General features: G+C 41.6%; 1 protein-coding gene across 3 annotated transcripts in view; it reads left to right on the forward strand.

The window, feature by feature from the left end:
- ERG (ETS transcription factor ERG) overlaps positions 1-17,224 on the forward strand; it is a 65,197-nt gene that overhangs the window by 18,770 nt on the left and 29,203 nt on the right. For 2 of the 3 annotated variants that reach the window (XM_010176005.2, XM_010176006.2), the window contains exon 2: positions 11,378-11,595. In XM_010176005.2, the coding sequence (XP_010174307.1) occupies positions 11,378-11,595 (218 nt within the window). Of the gene's footprint in view, positions 1-11,365; positions 11,596-17,224 lie in introns of those variants that run through there. The other variant, XM_010176007.2, reaches the window with a different exon arrangement.

Below are 17,224 nucleotides of genomic sequence, written 5' to 3' on the forward strand. Positions count from 1 at the left end.
TTCAGCAGAGCAGGTTAAATATGCTTAAACATAAGCACACATTTAACTTTATTGCTGTTTGACTAAACGCTCCCCTGTGCTAATCTTTGCACACACAAAAATGACTTACAGAACCATGACATTCAACTCTGTATTAATTTCATTAGTCATGTTTTGTGGCAAATGACTAAAATAACGTGTGCTGAAGTATGAATCAAGATATTCATTATAAACAATTATAGGAAAGTATGTTAGGCTATACACTGTAAAGGTTATCGTGACAGGAAGTCATATTTTACATACACTGTGGGCATACTTGGAAAGTTCATTCTGAATTTAAAAAGATTACCCATCTGAGCAGTATTCCATATGCTCATAGAATGGGGAATACCATGAGAAGCATATCATCCTATATATGTATATATTTCATGTATACATGGAAGATCCAGAATAAAAAGTGGCTGAGGAAAAGGAAGGAAAACTAATGTAAACAAAGGACTTTCTGTTACAATGTTGTGCAAAAATGGACAGCACTCTTAATATAGTGAATTTTTAAAAAGCAAAAGCAATTTGCTTTTTAATGCCAGTTATGAAATGCAGAAAAGTCATTCAAAATTATCAAATAAATACATTTTAAAGTAAATAAGAATGTTCTTACAAATAAAGATGGCTTAAGCAGTGTTTGCAACAGCTATCAAGCAAGGAAATTACTGTAATAAATGTTGAATGTGATAAGTGTTTTCTAAATAGGAAGGTGAGAATTTTAAATGTGTATGAAAGTTAACATTGGGGAGCATCTGAGCCCTTGTCAGCCTGATGCAGCAGGGAAGAGGTTCTCCAGCTCCAGGGGGTCCTGAGGAGGAAGCAGAGCTGCAGGAAAGGAGCTCTGCAGATGCTCAAGAGTGACTCCCCCTCCCTCTCTCCTTGCTGATTGCTGTGCCTGGCTGCTGGTTTGAGGGAACCAGACAGATGTAACAGCTAACATGCCCAGTGGACACCCTTTTGTTTTCCCACAATTTCTTTGTGGTACCTAATACTATGTTTCGAGCTAAGATCCCCCATAACTGCAGTCTTTCCAAGCAGAAAGTGAGTGACCTGTTCGTGGCACACACGTGTGTGCACGTGCACGAACACCATACACAGAGGCACTACAGGGAAGTGATGGGTCACCCAGAAGTTCAGGTCATGGCCGTCGTCCAAGTGTTATTTCCCTAATGCTCTTAGGCATTCATAAAAACCAAAGATCCATTGGAAAGGGAACTAATTTGGATGCTCTTTTCAGGCTTACCCCTAATATTTAATTCTTTCATCAATTCAATGGCTGTTAAAGGTCTCTTCGTTCCTTTCTATACGTTTCTCATTACTTTGGTGCTGAATTTGTCTTTGGAACTTAGCATGCCTTAGAGAAAAGTATTTTAAAGCATGAATTATTTTTACTTTAAAGTTTTTTCAGAAATTGAGGATAGGATTATCGAAAAATGTGTGTGTGTTTACATATACTTATGTGTATATATATATAATGAGTATATATAATTATATATACAAATATACATTTGATGGGTCAACTGACCACAGTTAATAAATATTAAATTTAGTATAACTTTAATATATAATCTTGAAGTTTTGGCTAAACAGGAGGAAAGAGAGCTCCAAATGTTACTCTCTTTTGATAACACTGGACAAATCTTTTGAATAAGGCAGAAAAAAATCATGTGGTATCCTTATGTTAAGAATTTTCTCAATAACATTACCAAAACCAAAGTACCAGGGCAGTTACCATGTTCAAGCAAAGCCTCCAGTTCTTGGCAGATGACTAACTCAAATATGCATGCAGTAATTCTTGAAGACATCCCATTCAAACTGCTGGGGCTACCCATGATGCCAGAGATGTTAGGAGGAAATACAGAAGGGGTGGGATTGATGTCTGGTTTTGGGCAGCTGTTTTGGCCTCAAGACTCTTTCTCAATATGATTTTGATCTATTAACAGAAGTTCAGAGCAAGGTGTGGCCTCAGTTCACTTCTGATTGCGCTGCAGGCCACTTTACAAACCTGCCACCTATTTTGCCAAACAAATCTTTGCTTGAAAGATTGCTGAAAAAAAATCCAGATGTTTATATTTTTTAACAAACTAGAAATTTGGGTGCTCCTTGAGATTGATAAGGTTCTATACTAGAAAAGTGGGGTAGAAGCAACAGCTTAGCCCTGGGTTGAGGCAGAAGTGAAAAGGAGTTTTATATCCGAGTTTTCCCAGTTTTCTAGGCATTTCAAAGCCCTAGAAGTGAACAGCCAAGCATGAAGGAGGAAAAAACCTCAAGCTTTCAAAGTTCATAATGGACAATACTATCAAGTGAAAAGGAAGAAAAGTCTATTGTATTGACTGAAAAAAATAGTCATTCAAACTTCAATGTTACAGCTCTTTATATGTATGGAAGTGCTAAAATAAGCATACAAAGCTACAGTTTCTTTAAAAATGTGTGTACAGTCTGCAGGATACAACTGTATTGTTTTTAGCATTGGTGAATTAAGGTTGACATAATCATTCAGGAACATGTATTCTGAGCCCAACTGATCATTGTGCTGCTCAAGCCCTGCAGCCATCTACCCCCGTTTGTTCAGCTACTGGTGCAGTAAATAAAACCTGGTGTTGCCTCAGCCATTAAGTAGTTTGCCAGCACTGTACTCATACAGATGGAAAAACAGAACTGGATTTATCACTGTGTAGCACCAGATTGTCTGCTGTATTCCCTAGGCTTTGTGACACACTCTTGTGAATTTTGAGGTCTACTTTCTTTTGGAAGCCTGGCGCAGTTCTTCAGTGGTTGTACATGGTCAGAGCTGTTTCCAGGCGTACCCCTCTTGCAATCACTTGGACAATGAATGTGCACTGAAATGGATGCAGGACGGATGCTTTCATCATTGCATTTGAACAACCTCACTGTGTTGCTTTGATGGTGGTCAGGGCATATGACATGTATGAAAGAGTTTCCTATTTCCATTTATTAACTCTTGGTTTGTGGTTAAGTTATTCCTTTGCACTTTACTGTCAGATAAAGACTACAGGTGAAATAATTGATTGCGAAATGTCAGCTCTTTAAATCAGGTACTCATGGACACTTCCTGATCTCTGGAAGTTTGTGGTTCATCGACTCTACTCAGTGTGTTAACTTCAGTGTGTGAGATGCAGGGTAGTCCCAAATACGGCATGGAGCTTGGCACGAGGGAGATATGTTTTGTAAGCTGAGATCCATTTTCAGTCATTCTCACTAGTTTCTTCATCTGCAATAGTGGAGTGGTGATTTTCTTATTTTCATTTTATGAAGCACTTGGAGACCAGGAGTTGAATACCTCATGCTACAAATATTACTCTATGATGAAAGGAGGTGATAAAAGTAGCTTGGGCAAAAATAGGGTTTGCTGACATCTTGGGAATGACAGTCTGTATATTAGAAATTATGATAAAGCACCACAGTCTACATTTGCATTTATAATGTCTCAGAATTTGTTCATTAAAATACAAAATGTTAAACCTTTGGGCTTAGCCATGAGGCCTCTATTCACATTACTAGCCCTAGTGAAACCCAAAGAATGGCTACACAAAGAGGGCTGCAGGATCAGTCCTTAAACACCTGCTGTTGTTTCCCAGAAATGAACCTAGTCTGCAATTTCATAACATCATTTTGATGGATGCTTGATTATTCCTTTTTTCAAGTGGAACTGCAGCAGTGGCTCTCCTTTTTTTCCAAACATCCTTTGTATTTTTCTCAACAAGCGGTGAAGATACCAGATAAGTGGCAGCACAGGGCCTGTGTTTGGATTAACACGGACTATCCAAGTACTTTTTGCACATAGGTGGAGGATGTTAGCTGAGCTGGCAATAAGATCCTCATGGGTGGAGGTGAGGACAACATCTGTCTTTCCTATCTTGTACTTGCCAAGGCTTTTTGTTGTTCCTGAACTCTCTCATGAATATAATATGTGGGGTTTTGTCTGATCTAATGAATCCAAGACTCAAGAGATTTAGAAGGAAAACATATTCCAGATGTGTGCTGCAATTCCTGACTCAGGTGACTGCATTTTAAGTAGTAACCTTTTCCAGTATGTTCTGCACACTATATTGAATATCTTGTGAAACTGCTTCTTTTGTGAATGGTCAGAAGAGAGTTGTAAGAACATCATGATTAATAAACTATAGCAAGGCTAAAACTTCAATCATTTGTCTTTTGTTTCATCAGTTATTGCTGGATGCAATGAATCCAAGGCTCAAAGACTTGGCTTTAAAGCGGGACTGCAAATTTCGGCTAGAAGCTCTTTGGGCTGTTCAGCCACAGCTTGCTTTATCATGCAGTGCTGCCTGTTGCAGACATGAGCAGAGCGCAGTTTCAGACTGGAAGACTGCCCGCTGGTCTTCGAGGCTCTGGTGTCCAGCCTCGTGTGGGCTCTCTGTTCCAGCTGGGAAATTATATTCCTGGCCTGTTTGAAATTAGGCTTTCACTCCAGATAAACAGCTTCCTAAAGCATCAGAAGATGTACTCTGATGAAGAACAGAAGAGTAGCAAGTGAGAAGAGTGCCTTGGTAAAGTGTGGAGCAGCTGTACCGAGGTGCATACTTGGTGCTCTCTTGCACACGTTCACCTGTTCTTTCTTTCAGTTACAATTGTATGTAATTCGATTGTATGCAATTTCCATAACAAATGTTATCAAGTATACAAGGGATACTGGGTGCAAAAAAGAAAGGAAACACTTAGTAGAGCTAATTGCATGGTCTTAATCAGAACAATCTTCCCTCAGAAAATGCAGATCCTCTCCAAATTTAACTGTTTATTAGAGTGTTTTAACATCTGCAAAACACATGCTAGTGGATTACAGTTCATCCTTTTAACAAACGTTTTGGTGAAACTTTTCATATGACAGTTTTTTGTCCAATTTAAAATGAAAATAAGTCCTAGTATGTCAGAATTCTTCGTAGAATGGTGAATTAATTTTTCTGACCAACTGTAGACATCTGACAAATGATAGGAAACAGCCTGTGTCTGAATGGATTGTGGCTGTGTGGAGCTTTAAACTTCTGCTTACGTACGTATTATCATGAAATCAGATTAGAGAAGAAGTAAAAATTTTTTGCATTAATGAGGAGAAATATAATAAAACCGTTGTCAAAAATAGATTATATATATGCAATGACAAATGGCAAAGCTAATTAAAAGTTCTCGATTGTGGTGTTATTGCAAGTCCCTCATAATCAAGGGTAATAGGTCCGTTCTGGAGTGTGGGAGTGCTGACTCCACAAGCAATAAACACATTTCACTGTCTGCAGCATCTCTCGACATTCAAAGGAGGTTGTTGCTGTATTTGTGTGTCCCCATGCATCCTCCTAGTTCTTGCATCCTCCTAGTTCTTGCCAAGTGTCCTACTGGTTTGTAGCCAGTGTTTTTCATCATACTGGTGTTTTTAATCATACTGGTATTGCCTGCTAGGATTTTGACTGTGCTGGCCAGTAAATTCTTGACTTTCAAAGTTCTTGAAGCATTTCTTTTGAGCAGCAAATCATTTGATAGATTTTGGATAGCCAGTGGGCATAGAAAAGATATATGGAATGTTTTTCTGTTACAGGAATTAAGCAATAAACCATGGAAATATTGGAAGAAATGGAAAAAACAGAGCTGAATATTTTGAGATATACATATATACACACGCATACAATGAGTATCTACCTGGAGACATGATTCAGTTTGATTGCCATACAAATGAATAGAAGTGGTGTCATGTCTAAAGTGGAAGTTGGATTGATGACATGGAGGGACAGTGCACCAATGTATTTCACACACACACAACAGCCTGTTCCCTAATCAGAATTAACTTGAGAAAAAGCATTGCCAGCTTACAATGGCCTCCAAAGTCTTTTAAAATCCTGCTGCAGTATTTTTTCCCCAATAATCGTCAGCACACGCAAATTATGCTAGACAACTGCACACCTCATTGTCTTCTTTAATTATTTCTTAAGTTTGATCAAGCTTTAGGAAAATAAGTCTTTGTCCTTAGTTCCTGACATTGCATATAAAGGACAGGTCAGCTTGCATATACTTCTCTTGATGGGAACTACTTCAGTCACATTTCCTGTAACTTCATGTTTCTAGGCCAAGTAGTCTTGCATTTGATTAAGTAAACACCTTTGTCCTAATGACTTTATGCCTACTTTAAAGGCGTTGCTGTACCTATTGTTCTACAAATTTGTCAGTCTGTTATTCTTTTTTTTTTTTTAACTTATCAGTGAAGTATAAGTCAAAACCAAATAGAGAAGACATTTTGTTCTTTTATCGTTAGTACGGAAAGTCCAAGTGAGAAGCCAGGTTTTGCTAGTACAAGTGATTAAAAAATAAAAAAAATCTTAATGAAGGAACAGATTTTTATGTTTTGCTGTTTTGCTGGTGGTATCATAAGAGGAAGTATGTGGAGAAAGGAAGCTGAAATAAAGAAAATCCATGTCCAATATTGGCCTCAGATAATATTACCAACAGCTCTACTTCACGGGCTTCCATGAAAGACCTTTCCCACCTACCACTGTAAACAGTTACATGTTACTTTCTTCATATTACACTACTCCAGACACTGGTTACTAGAAATGAAAGGCTTCATTTCTGAGATATCATAAGAATATGTTATTGTCATGCAAAATACAGGAAGATGACCCATCCACTACTAAAATTATTGCCATAAAAGTACAGAACTTGGCAAGATTGAAAGGAGCCTTACAATGAATCTATTTTATTATATTTGTTAGTTTACTTTGCTTTACTTTATCTCACTTACTGCTTGATGTTGACAAACTGCTCCAGAAACAGCATTAAAATGGATGAGAAAAAAAGATTAACATATAAATGAGTAATGAAAAGTATTTACTAGAAATAGAACTGGCATCCATATGTAAAAAACCCTTGCCAAGCATTGTCAGTATTAATAGTTTTGTCTACGTTTACATGTGGCCAGACCTTGCAACTATTCTTCATGATGGTGAATGCTGACAATTTTTATATTACATTTGGTCCAGGAGCTTGCATTTAGAATTACAGCAGAAAGCACATTTTTCAGTCCCCATATTTAAGAAAGAAATACCCATCCTGCTTTCTGTCAGCTGTTCAGTACAGTATGTTGCTGTTGGAACCTTCCTTTCACAGCTTACGTAGGGTTAAGGTTTGAAGGCTTAAATTAGTAAAGAGAAATCAAGGAGAGACAAGATGAAACAATGCATGCGAGGAGCAGCTGAAGGGCTTTTTCTGTCTCTTTTTGGAGATACCAAATTGTGTCAGTTATCAGACATTCTTGCTTAGCTGAGAAATGCTTCATATTTCTTTATGCTATTTCTATGCTTTCCCATAGTATATGTTTCACATGGTATTGTATCAGATTGTATTAGCTCTGATTGTTCAGCGTCACTGTGTCTTGCAAGGTCAGTAAATTCAGAAATTCTTCACTTTTTAGGATCACTGAGAGGAAGAAAGGCAGCAGTTGCCAACCCTCCACACACAACTCCCACCCATGTGTTGGAGAAAACTTTTCCCTGTGTGTGAGGATAAGCAAGGACCGCATTTATCACCTGTAATGGTTGCTCTCAGACCGACATCAATAATCCTGGTTGCATTTGAAGGAGAGGACAGTCAGTATAACTGCTTGAGTCCTGGCTGACAGGAGGAGTAGCAGACAAGATGCTGAACACCGGTTTCCATGTTTCCTACACTGAAACCTCAATCTCACTTGTACGAGAGAAGAGAGAAAAGATGGCTAAAGAGGAAGTAAGGCTAATTCTAGTTTAGACCAAGTTGTTTAGTTATGCTGACTCCTCAAAATTATGCAAAAGCTTAGATGGCCAGTTCAGCTTCTGTAATGTGCTCAAGGGAGGGCTGATACGTGTCCTAATGTCCTTCAAGACAGGCCAGCAAAGATCAGTGAGGAGTCAGAGTAAAATGTGAGAAATCCTCGCTACCCTAGACTACACATTAATAAGCCTTCTACATAAGAACCAACCCAACAGCGTGCAGAGTTGGCAGAAGCTCAGTTATTGCTACAGAGCCTTTACATACACATCAGTGTGCACGAACTTATAACCAGCAGGATGGAGTACAGATGAGTGTTTACTATTAAAACAGAACAAAAATCTAGCTAACAAAGTGAGCTTTTTTTTGTCCGTGAATAACTAGGCATTTTTTCCTGAAATGTGAAGCCTGAGTCTGTCTCTTGGGTTCATTTATGTTTGTCTTGTTTTTGCCATAATCTTTTAGATATTCACACAACCCTTATTAATTGGGCTCATATTTCCAGCATTTGCTGTCCTCCTCGGGAAGTTGAAATGTGTGTACTTTCCCTCTTTGTGCAACTGAATAGGCATCCATGGCACAAGCAATATTTACTGTCATTAGTAATGCCAATAAATGGAAAACAAGTTAGGTTTTTTGTTTACATTTATAGCCCCTTTTTTTTTCTTAATTATGTTAATCACAGAAGTGTTACCCTATTCGTAAATTAACTTACATTAGGTGCAGTCAGTTTTAGTAGGAACCAGAATAAATTTGCTTTGTTTCACTTGTGTGGAGGAGGATGAGAAATATATCCATAATACAGTCTTTGATGCCCGTTTTGAAAAGGTCTATTAGTAAATAGTTTGCAGAGTAATATTCTGCCTGTTGTATTTGCAATCTTGTATCTGCTTTCTCCTGTATAATTCAGACTTTCATGTGTTACTGGAGCTAGCTCTTACAAAATTAACATTTCATTGCATGTATTTTGGCTCATGTATTAGCTCTACAGTTGGGCAGAAAAGAGGGAACTGTGCAGTAAATAGTCTCAGGCATGGGATGCATTGTGGTCATCTGGCCAGTCTGTGTGTGTATATCTTAATGAAGAACTCTCATGAACTGTTGAGAAAGAACTGGGTTTTTTTCTTCCAGTGTAACGTCAGTTTTTGTGATATGATCCTTACTACTTGACCATCCAGGAACATCAAGTCTCCGTGCTGTTTCTCTGCACAGTGTAGCCAGGGAACAACCTCTGGGGTGCAGAGGACCAGCAGCCATCTCCCTCCACACCTCCTTGAAAAGCAGGAGCCATATGCAGACTTTCCAAAAAAGTGTCTCATTAGAAAAGCTTCGGACCAGCAGCAGCAGCAGTTTTTAGCAGGCTGGAGACCCAGAGCATTCTGAGAGGCATGGCAAAAAGGGAGAGGTGTTATTCTGGCATCCCTCCTGTCTTGCAGAAGCACTTTCACACCCCCAGACCCAAGAGGCAGCAGTTCAGTGGCTGGGTGCAGGTTATGGCAAGAGTGTGCAAAGCTGGGGTAGTAACTGGGGAGTTAAGATTAATGGTGACAGCAGTGACCTTTGCACTCAAACGACATCTGAAGAGCAGTACTGAAACGGTGCAGATCGCTGTCTGATTTTTGTGTCTGGCCTCTGGTGGGAAGAGGGAGTTGGCTAGTGTTAGTGATTCAGTCACGAGTCTCATGTCACTTGGGGGGCTGCTTGAGATCCCATTCCCCAAGTCAAGAGCTTGAGGGGTGATCTCAATTTTCATTAGAAGTAATAATAAGAAAGTGATGTTCCAGCCCTTGCAGTTGCATAGAAAACTATGAATATTAGCAGAATGGACCCCAAGGGCTCACAAACTAGGCAAATAAAAAGAATGATAAATGTATACCCCTTTAAAATGAATAAATACAAGCTGCTGATTTTTAGGGCAGCATGTGACTTCCAGAGCTTGTGCAAAGCCCTCTTCCAGCAGCTGGGAAAGGTGGGAGCCTGCAGGCATCTGCCCGGCTTGCTGGAGCCGAAGGACTCCCATCGCTCTGGTTCTTTTCTCTCTCCCCTCTCCGCTGTGTCCTTCTCCGCTGACAGGGCCACGCGTTTTTATTGTCCCCCCATCGGCCATCAGCGGCAGGGCTGGCGGCAGCGTGGGCCCACACAAGCTGCCTCACCAGGGTGCAGTCGCACGCGGAGCACCCTGCCCCGAATCTGGCTCGAGTTCCCCCCTGCACCCCCATCCTTGGCCCCCACACATCCAGCCATGGCCAGCTGGCTGCCTCCACAGCTGCTGTCATCTGGCGTGCTGCAAGCCGAGCCTTCTCTGCTGGCCCAGTGCTGGGGCTTGCTCCCTGGCTGACAGGGAGGAGGCTGTGTGGGAGGGAAGGAGGGAGGTACTGGCCTGTTTCGGTCATCTCAGGGCAGAGCCATGGTGCCAGGGCCGGTGGAGGGAGTCACACTTTGGGTTATCATCCATTTACACTCTACTCCCTGTGTTCACCCTAAGTAGCCCCTGGAGAGGGGGGCTTTCCTTGGAAAGCTGCTTTTGGAGGGGTTGCCCCCCAAACCTTTGTGGTGCTGGGAGACAGCAGGAGGGTGGGAACCCAGACCGGCTCCCATGTCTCCCATGTCTGGAGAGCTTTGGCTGAGGCAGGATGGGTCCCTCCAGCAGCATCAGCCCTTCCTGCAGGCCCCAAGCCGGGCCCAGGAACCACCTCATTCCTATGACTCAGCTCCACATAACGTGGGGAGGGAGCTGGTGCCAACACAAATCCATGGTGGTGTGCAGAGAAGGTGGCCTTTGCTCCCTCTGGCATCCTTCTGGTTTCCAGCCAGCCACAATGGCAGCCATCCCAGGGACCTGGTGAACCCTGCCAGCCTTGAGGGCCATAATCTCAGTGCTGCCACAGCGAGGGAAGGTGGCCCAGGAAAGCCCTTCCCACAGCGCCTGAGCAGGATGCCCAGGCAGGTGGCCCACCAGGAAAGGGTTGCTATGAGAGAGAGGGAGGCAGCTGGTGGGCATGGTGTCTGCTCGGGGCCGGTGGTGGGCACTACCATGAAGCCAGCAGTGGATGCTGGCAGGACAAGCAGGGTCCCTGGTTTGGAGGTTGCGCCCAGCTGTCTCAGCTCTCTGTCCAGAAGGGACTTGGCCTTGGTCCCAGAGGAAGGAAGAGGAGCTCCCAGTGAGTCAGCAAGGCCTTTTTAGGTCGCTCCTTGCAGGGGCAGTTAAAGCAGCAATGGCAGCTTGCTTATGCGCCCAGCAGATGTGGCCTTCCACATCCCTACCTGGGCTGCCAGAGGCCCGAGCTTAGCTTCCCCGTCCTGCCCTCTCCTCCCTCCCAGCTCTTGGCTGCTATTCCTAAGTATTTGTTAGCATGTGTTTGTGCATCTTCTTAGACACTGGTGGAAAGAGTCTCCCTAGGGGAGAGGTTATCCATGAGTCCTCACCTTCAACAACAGCAGCGATGTGCCTAAAAATGCTAATGAGCATTTAAGCAAGTGACTGGCTGTTCACCTTCTTGTGAGGTAGACAAGACCTTTTCCCCTTGGGGTATATTGTAATGTCTGCCCTGAAACAGGGTTGCGCTGACTTCTCTTCTTTGGTTTGCAGGAAGCGTTATCAGTCGTGAGTGAAGACCAGTCCTTGTTTGAGTGTGCCTACGGATCGCCCCACCTTGCAAAGACAGAGATGACGGCCTCCTCCTCCAGTGAATATGGGCAGACGTCAAAGATGAGCCCTCGTGTTCCCCAGCAAGACTGGTTATCGCAGCCCCCAGCCAGAGTCACTATCAAGATGGAGTGTAACCCAAACCAGGTTAATGGGTCAAGGTAATAAGGCCGGTGTTACCATGGCTCAAGTACAGTTTTTCTTGTGATGGGTGTAGCTCAGTTGTCTAAATATGTGAATCTAGCACCATTTTAGATGCCCCAGGATATCCCACCTGTCCACCAGCTGCTATCTCAGAAGCCTACAGATCTCCCATACATTGTGGGTCACAGCTGCCAGTCCTGTTCAGGTGTTACAGAGGGTCTCAGATGGTGCTACAGGCACAGTCTTCTCCTGAGCGCACCTTTCTGTGTTTCTTCTGACTGAATAATTTTGGATGTGAACTTGCATTGCATGCTAGGTGAAAGAGCAAATATTAAACTTAGCAAAATGTGAGTTTGTTGTAGTCTGGGGCAGTGCCTTTGATCCATCTAAGAATGTGGTGTATGTGATCTAACACTCAATGGAAGTTGTCAAAACACAGTAATTTAGGAAGTTGCCTTTGCTCTATATATAACCAGAGAAGCATAGGAAGTAAATTCTCATAATGGCAGAGAGAATGAACTATTGATCTTTACTTTTATATTTACTGTAAACATAGTACCAAAAAGCGTAACCGTGGAGTTGGACTCAAGAAGAGCTCACGGTGAAGAAATAGCACATGTATGGAGGCAAGCAGAGGAGCAGAAAGGAACAGGAAATTACTCAGCTCAACAGGCAGTAGCTACAGCTTGTCCATGCATTAATTGTTGTCTTGGGACTTCTTTAATGAATGTCTCTATGAAGGAGAATTGTATTGATTAAGCTGAAAGGGAAATGCAGTGGATTTGTGGATATTGACTGGTAGCTCTCCCAGGCATAAGAGCACTCTATGGGATTCCTTCCATCTGAAAAAGCACAATGAAGATTTTTTTTCCAAGGAAATTATCCAAACAAGTGCTTTCCTGTTTAAAATACCTGACTGTCAAAACAGTTTTCCTTTGGTGTCACTGAAGGGCAGAGGTCCAGAGAGTCAGTTGCTCACAATTGTTGGTGATGTACCAGTGGACTGTGCTTTACATCTCTCTGTCACAAACACCCGCCTACTAACTTCATCTCCCAGCATCCGTTGTTTAGAAAAACTTGAGCAGTGGGCACTGTGGTTACTGTTCACACTTGCTGTGTGAATGTGATGAGCACCACAAGCAGGGCAACGTGGTTTGACAGCTTGTCACACCTGCGCTTTTCACTGGTAAGGTTGGAAATTGTGCTGAATTCAAATCAGAATTTCCAGTGAATAGTCAAGGATTTTATATACGTCGAAATAGGTGGTGAACTGAAGTTACAAAGAATTAGGGGAAGTCTTCTAGTGAGCCTACTTATTCAGAACTTATTCACAATCAATTTCAGTGAGCTTTTTCTTTTCTTTTTTTGTGCTAAGCAAATGCATACCTGTAATCACAAATGGAGTATTGATTCAAAACCAGTTTCACCTGCTTCCTAAAATTACCTCTAAGTATTTGTGCTGGCATTTCTGGAAGAGAACTAATCACAGTTTTTCTCAGTGTAAATTCCATAGAGTGCATTAGAGTAGATAGATAGTGATAATTGTTACTGAGATTAGTGGTAATAATTTGTAAAGTTATACATAACTACAGTCAGTTATATACAGACTCGTACTTTGACATAGTCCTAGATCATAAGGAAGAGTCCAGATGATACAGATCCATTTGAAATTGTTGGTTAATCCCATTTTTAAAATAATCAACCCAGAATCCTGAATTTGCTGTCTTGGATTCCTGAAATACATAACTAGCCTGAATATCAGAGATCAGTTTGTGAATCACAGATATTTGGCTGTTGCTGTGATAATTTAAGGACAAAACTGTAGGCAGTAATACTGTTTTCTATTAGCTGAAACCTTGTCCTGTCTAATCCTTGTTAGCAACCCTGATAAGGATTATTCTCCGATTTACAGGTCAGGATCCTTGCCAAGGGGCAAAATGTGTGCCCATAGGCAGATCAGCTAAATTGCGTCTCCAGGCAAACCTGTATAGCCTGTGGGTGAGACCACGGTGCAGAAAATGTGCTGTCACACACCAACACGCCCCAAACCAGTAGAGGCTCGTAAAAGCCATGACTTAGGAACACAGACAGCTCCAGGCACTAAAGCACCTGGCTTCTGCAGGGGCCGCCTTGGTCCAGAGAGGACTGAGCACCCTGAGACGTCCCTGCTATTGCAGGGTGCCTGGGGAGGCTGCTGAGCCCTGCCTTGCTATCTAGGGAGGCTTGAAAGTGTCACTGTGGATGGATGTGTGTTTGGGCGTGCAGATGGGAGAGATCCTGTGCTCAGTGCCTTTGCTTCTCTGCTGGGGGCTTGTGCTGTTGTTGGATAAAAACAGAAGTAGCCCAGGGAGTGGGGAACCGCAGCGCAGCCACCAGAGCAGCGTGTCCCAGCTGCAGGGCTGGAGTTAGGCTCCCCATCTCTCTCCTGACCCCACAGTTCACGTGTTGCTGCCTGTCTGGCAGCCAGGCTTCAGCAGGCAGGACAGGATGGGCTTGTGTTCAGCATATTCTACAGCCTGGTGGATGGGGGTATGCACCCAGGCTGGGGGGGCTCGCTGTCTGTATCTCCCAGATCTAAGATATGTTCACCTTGTATATGTAAACTCAGAATACTTTCCAGGAACGGCTAAGCATTCAGAAGCCCTGAATTAAACAGGCTGTTCATACATATCTTCATAAGGCCTATCATTTCTCCTTCCTTTATGCTATTTTCTATCACTTAGGGTGATACTTAGGCTACCTGCACAGTCAATAGACAGGAATTGGCTGCTGGTTTAGCCTGCCCAAGTTGCTCTTTGCAAAGAGAGGTATCTGCCTTTCCTTGAGAGGTGTCCTGGTCTCCACACTAGCTGCATAAAATGTTTATGCATATGGTCTGCACTTTTACTGGCAGAAAAGGCATCTACTTTTGCAAGGATATATATAATCTGAGCATCGGGGGAGTTGTCTTTAAATCAATCTTTTTTGATTCATCGTGAGCACATCTTATGAGGAGCTACTGAGAGAACTGGAGTTGTTTAGCCTGGAGAAAAAGAGGCTGAGGGGAAACCTTATCACTCTCTACAACTACCTGAAAGGAGGATGTAGAGAGGTTGGGGCTGGTCTCTTCTCCCAAGTAATAAGTGATAGGATGAGAGGAAATGGCCTCAAATTGTGCCAAGGAAAGTTTAGATTAGATATTAGGAAGAATTTCTTTACTGAAAGGGTTATCACGCATTGGAACACATTGCCCAGGGCAGTGGTGGAGTCCCCAACCCTGGAGGTATTTAAGAGTCATGTAGACATAGTGCTTAGGGCCATGGTTTAGTCAGGGACTTGTCAGTGTTGGGTTAATGATTGGACTTTATGATCTTAAAGGTCTTTTCCAAACTAGACAATTCTTTGATTCTGAGGCATAATTGTGATTCATACTTTTCCAGTGGAACTGCTAATTGTTATAAAGAGGTGGCACCCAGGAGTTTCCCCAGTGACACACTGTTGCACCATCCTGACCACCGTTACAGAAGAGATGAAAAGAAGAAATTTTGTGCACGTCCTCTCTAAAAAAATAGCATTAAGTCTACCTACTCCATCATTAGGACTTGGAGTTTAGCGCAAATCAGCTGAGCAGCAAATGTAGACTAAGTAAGTAAGTTCTTCATTTTTCTCTGGACAGCATCACTCAGAGATGCTTAATGTGTCCATCATTAGAAAGTGAACAGCTCAGCAGTGGCCTTTCTTTCCCAGTATCAACTGGCGTGTGAGCTGGCACATGGGCTGCGCTGCCAGAAGAGGCTGTATAAGTTACTGCTCTGAACTGCAAAATGTTTTTGATTAGAACACTGGCTTTCTAAAGGGCACATTCTGGCTGAAAATATAATGAGAAGAAATGTAATTCTTTCTCTATTGAATTTGAAATAACCTGAAGCATTGGACACAGGGTTTCATTTATTAATCTTGGATTTGACAGCCTCCCCCAGTGACAGAGCAATGCAGAGTTGCTCACTGGAGAAAACAAGGAAGATTCACACTTCACTGCAGTTCCTAAAACATTACATTATGCTGAAAAATAAACAAACAAAAAAAAATCACTTATAGGCTACCAGATTAAGAGTACAAAAAAAAAAAAATAATTGTGCATATATTGCACACTTATACTTAACACAATTATATTATTATAATCAACATAACACTTTTTATTTCATCAGAAAACTATTATTTTATAAGGCCTAAGACATGCCTGAAAAAAATAGATCTTACCTCTTTAATGGAGAACTAATATTGCCAAGTAACAAATATAAATATGTTATAGCATTTCTAAAACTCATAAAAATCATAAATCATAAAATGGTTTGGGTTGGAAGGGACCTTCAAAGATCATCTAGTCCAACCCCTCTGCCATAGGCAGGGACATCTTTTCTCTTTCATATGTATGTGTGTATATAAAATATATGGTGTTAATACTTTGAGAATTGTAATGTTTCCTAGTATGTGATATTCCTGCCAGTTATAGAAAAAAAGTGTGTATCACTCAAGCCTGCATAAAATGGAATTACTTATCAGCAATACATTATTGCTAAATAATCATAACAAATATTCTGATATTTTGATTAGCACTGGTGATACGGAAGTCACTACAACTCAGTGTGATGTATGCATCTCTTTCTTACAAATCTGAAAACCATTTTTTTCCTTCCTGAAGTCCCTCTAGGCCTTTGCCATTTATATGTTGGTGTTTCACTGGTTTCCTGACAGACTATCTGCTGTTCGTCACATACATAATATCAGCCGCAATTTATATGTGCAGATTAGTGGTATCCTGCCATTCTCTAGGCTATTTTGCATTTTCTTTGCTGCAGAAGCCTCCCCCACCCTGATCATTTGCAGTCCATAAATTTATTTCCTTAAATGAAATGCTCAGTTCTTAAAAATGCTTCATATGGTAAACGTTAACACAAGCAGTAGCTGTAGAGCTTGAAGCTGCTTTACATTTTTAATAAAACTGTACCTTCTCTGTTTACACCTATTTTAAAATCTGGCTTGTCCCAAAGGAGTCTAAAATAACACAGCCACACTGCAGAGCCATAGAAGTGCTACCTCTAGGATCTCCAGAGTATCCTTTGTAATCATCTTCCGACAGGGGAGCCTGGGTCTGAATAATACAGTGTAAAGTGGATGCAAAACAGGGAACTAGACCCCACAAAGTGGTAACCAGAGAATAGTTAGCATTTTGATTTTTTGCTGTCCAGCTCTCCCTTCTCACTGTGTTAGGCTGCTTCCTGGCCATATATTCTGTCGTCTGGAAGGGGGGTATAAAATTTCAGGAGCGTACTAAACCTCTTGCACATCAACAATTAAGTACCCACTCACAGCAGAAATGTACTCACTCTTCTAAGACTTTCCCTAGATAAACTTTTGTTGTAATTGCCCTACATTAAATCTCAAAATGTAACAGTCCCAAAACTGATGTTCTTGTGAATACTGAAAAAATAACATTAGTATGAAGTGAAAGAGTTATTTTCAGTGTGCTGCAGAGGGATTTGCTATGCAGTTTTCTTTAACAATAACAGTATTTTTAAAGTTAAACCCTGCTGCACAGCATCAGATAATATAGCTTAAGGGCCTACCTTAAATTAAATAAAGCAAGAAAAGTTTAAATTAAAGCTG

This window comes from Antrostomus carolinensis, unplaced genomic scaffold (assembly GCF_000700745.2).
Source record: "Antrostomus carolinensis isolate BGI_N321 unplaced genomic scaffold, ASM70074v2 scaffold36069, whole genome shotgun sequence".
NCBI lineage: Eukaryota > Metazoa > Chordata > Aves > Caprimulgiformes > Caprimulgidae > Antrostomus > Antrostomus carolinensis.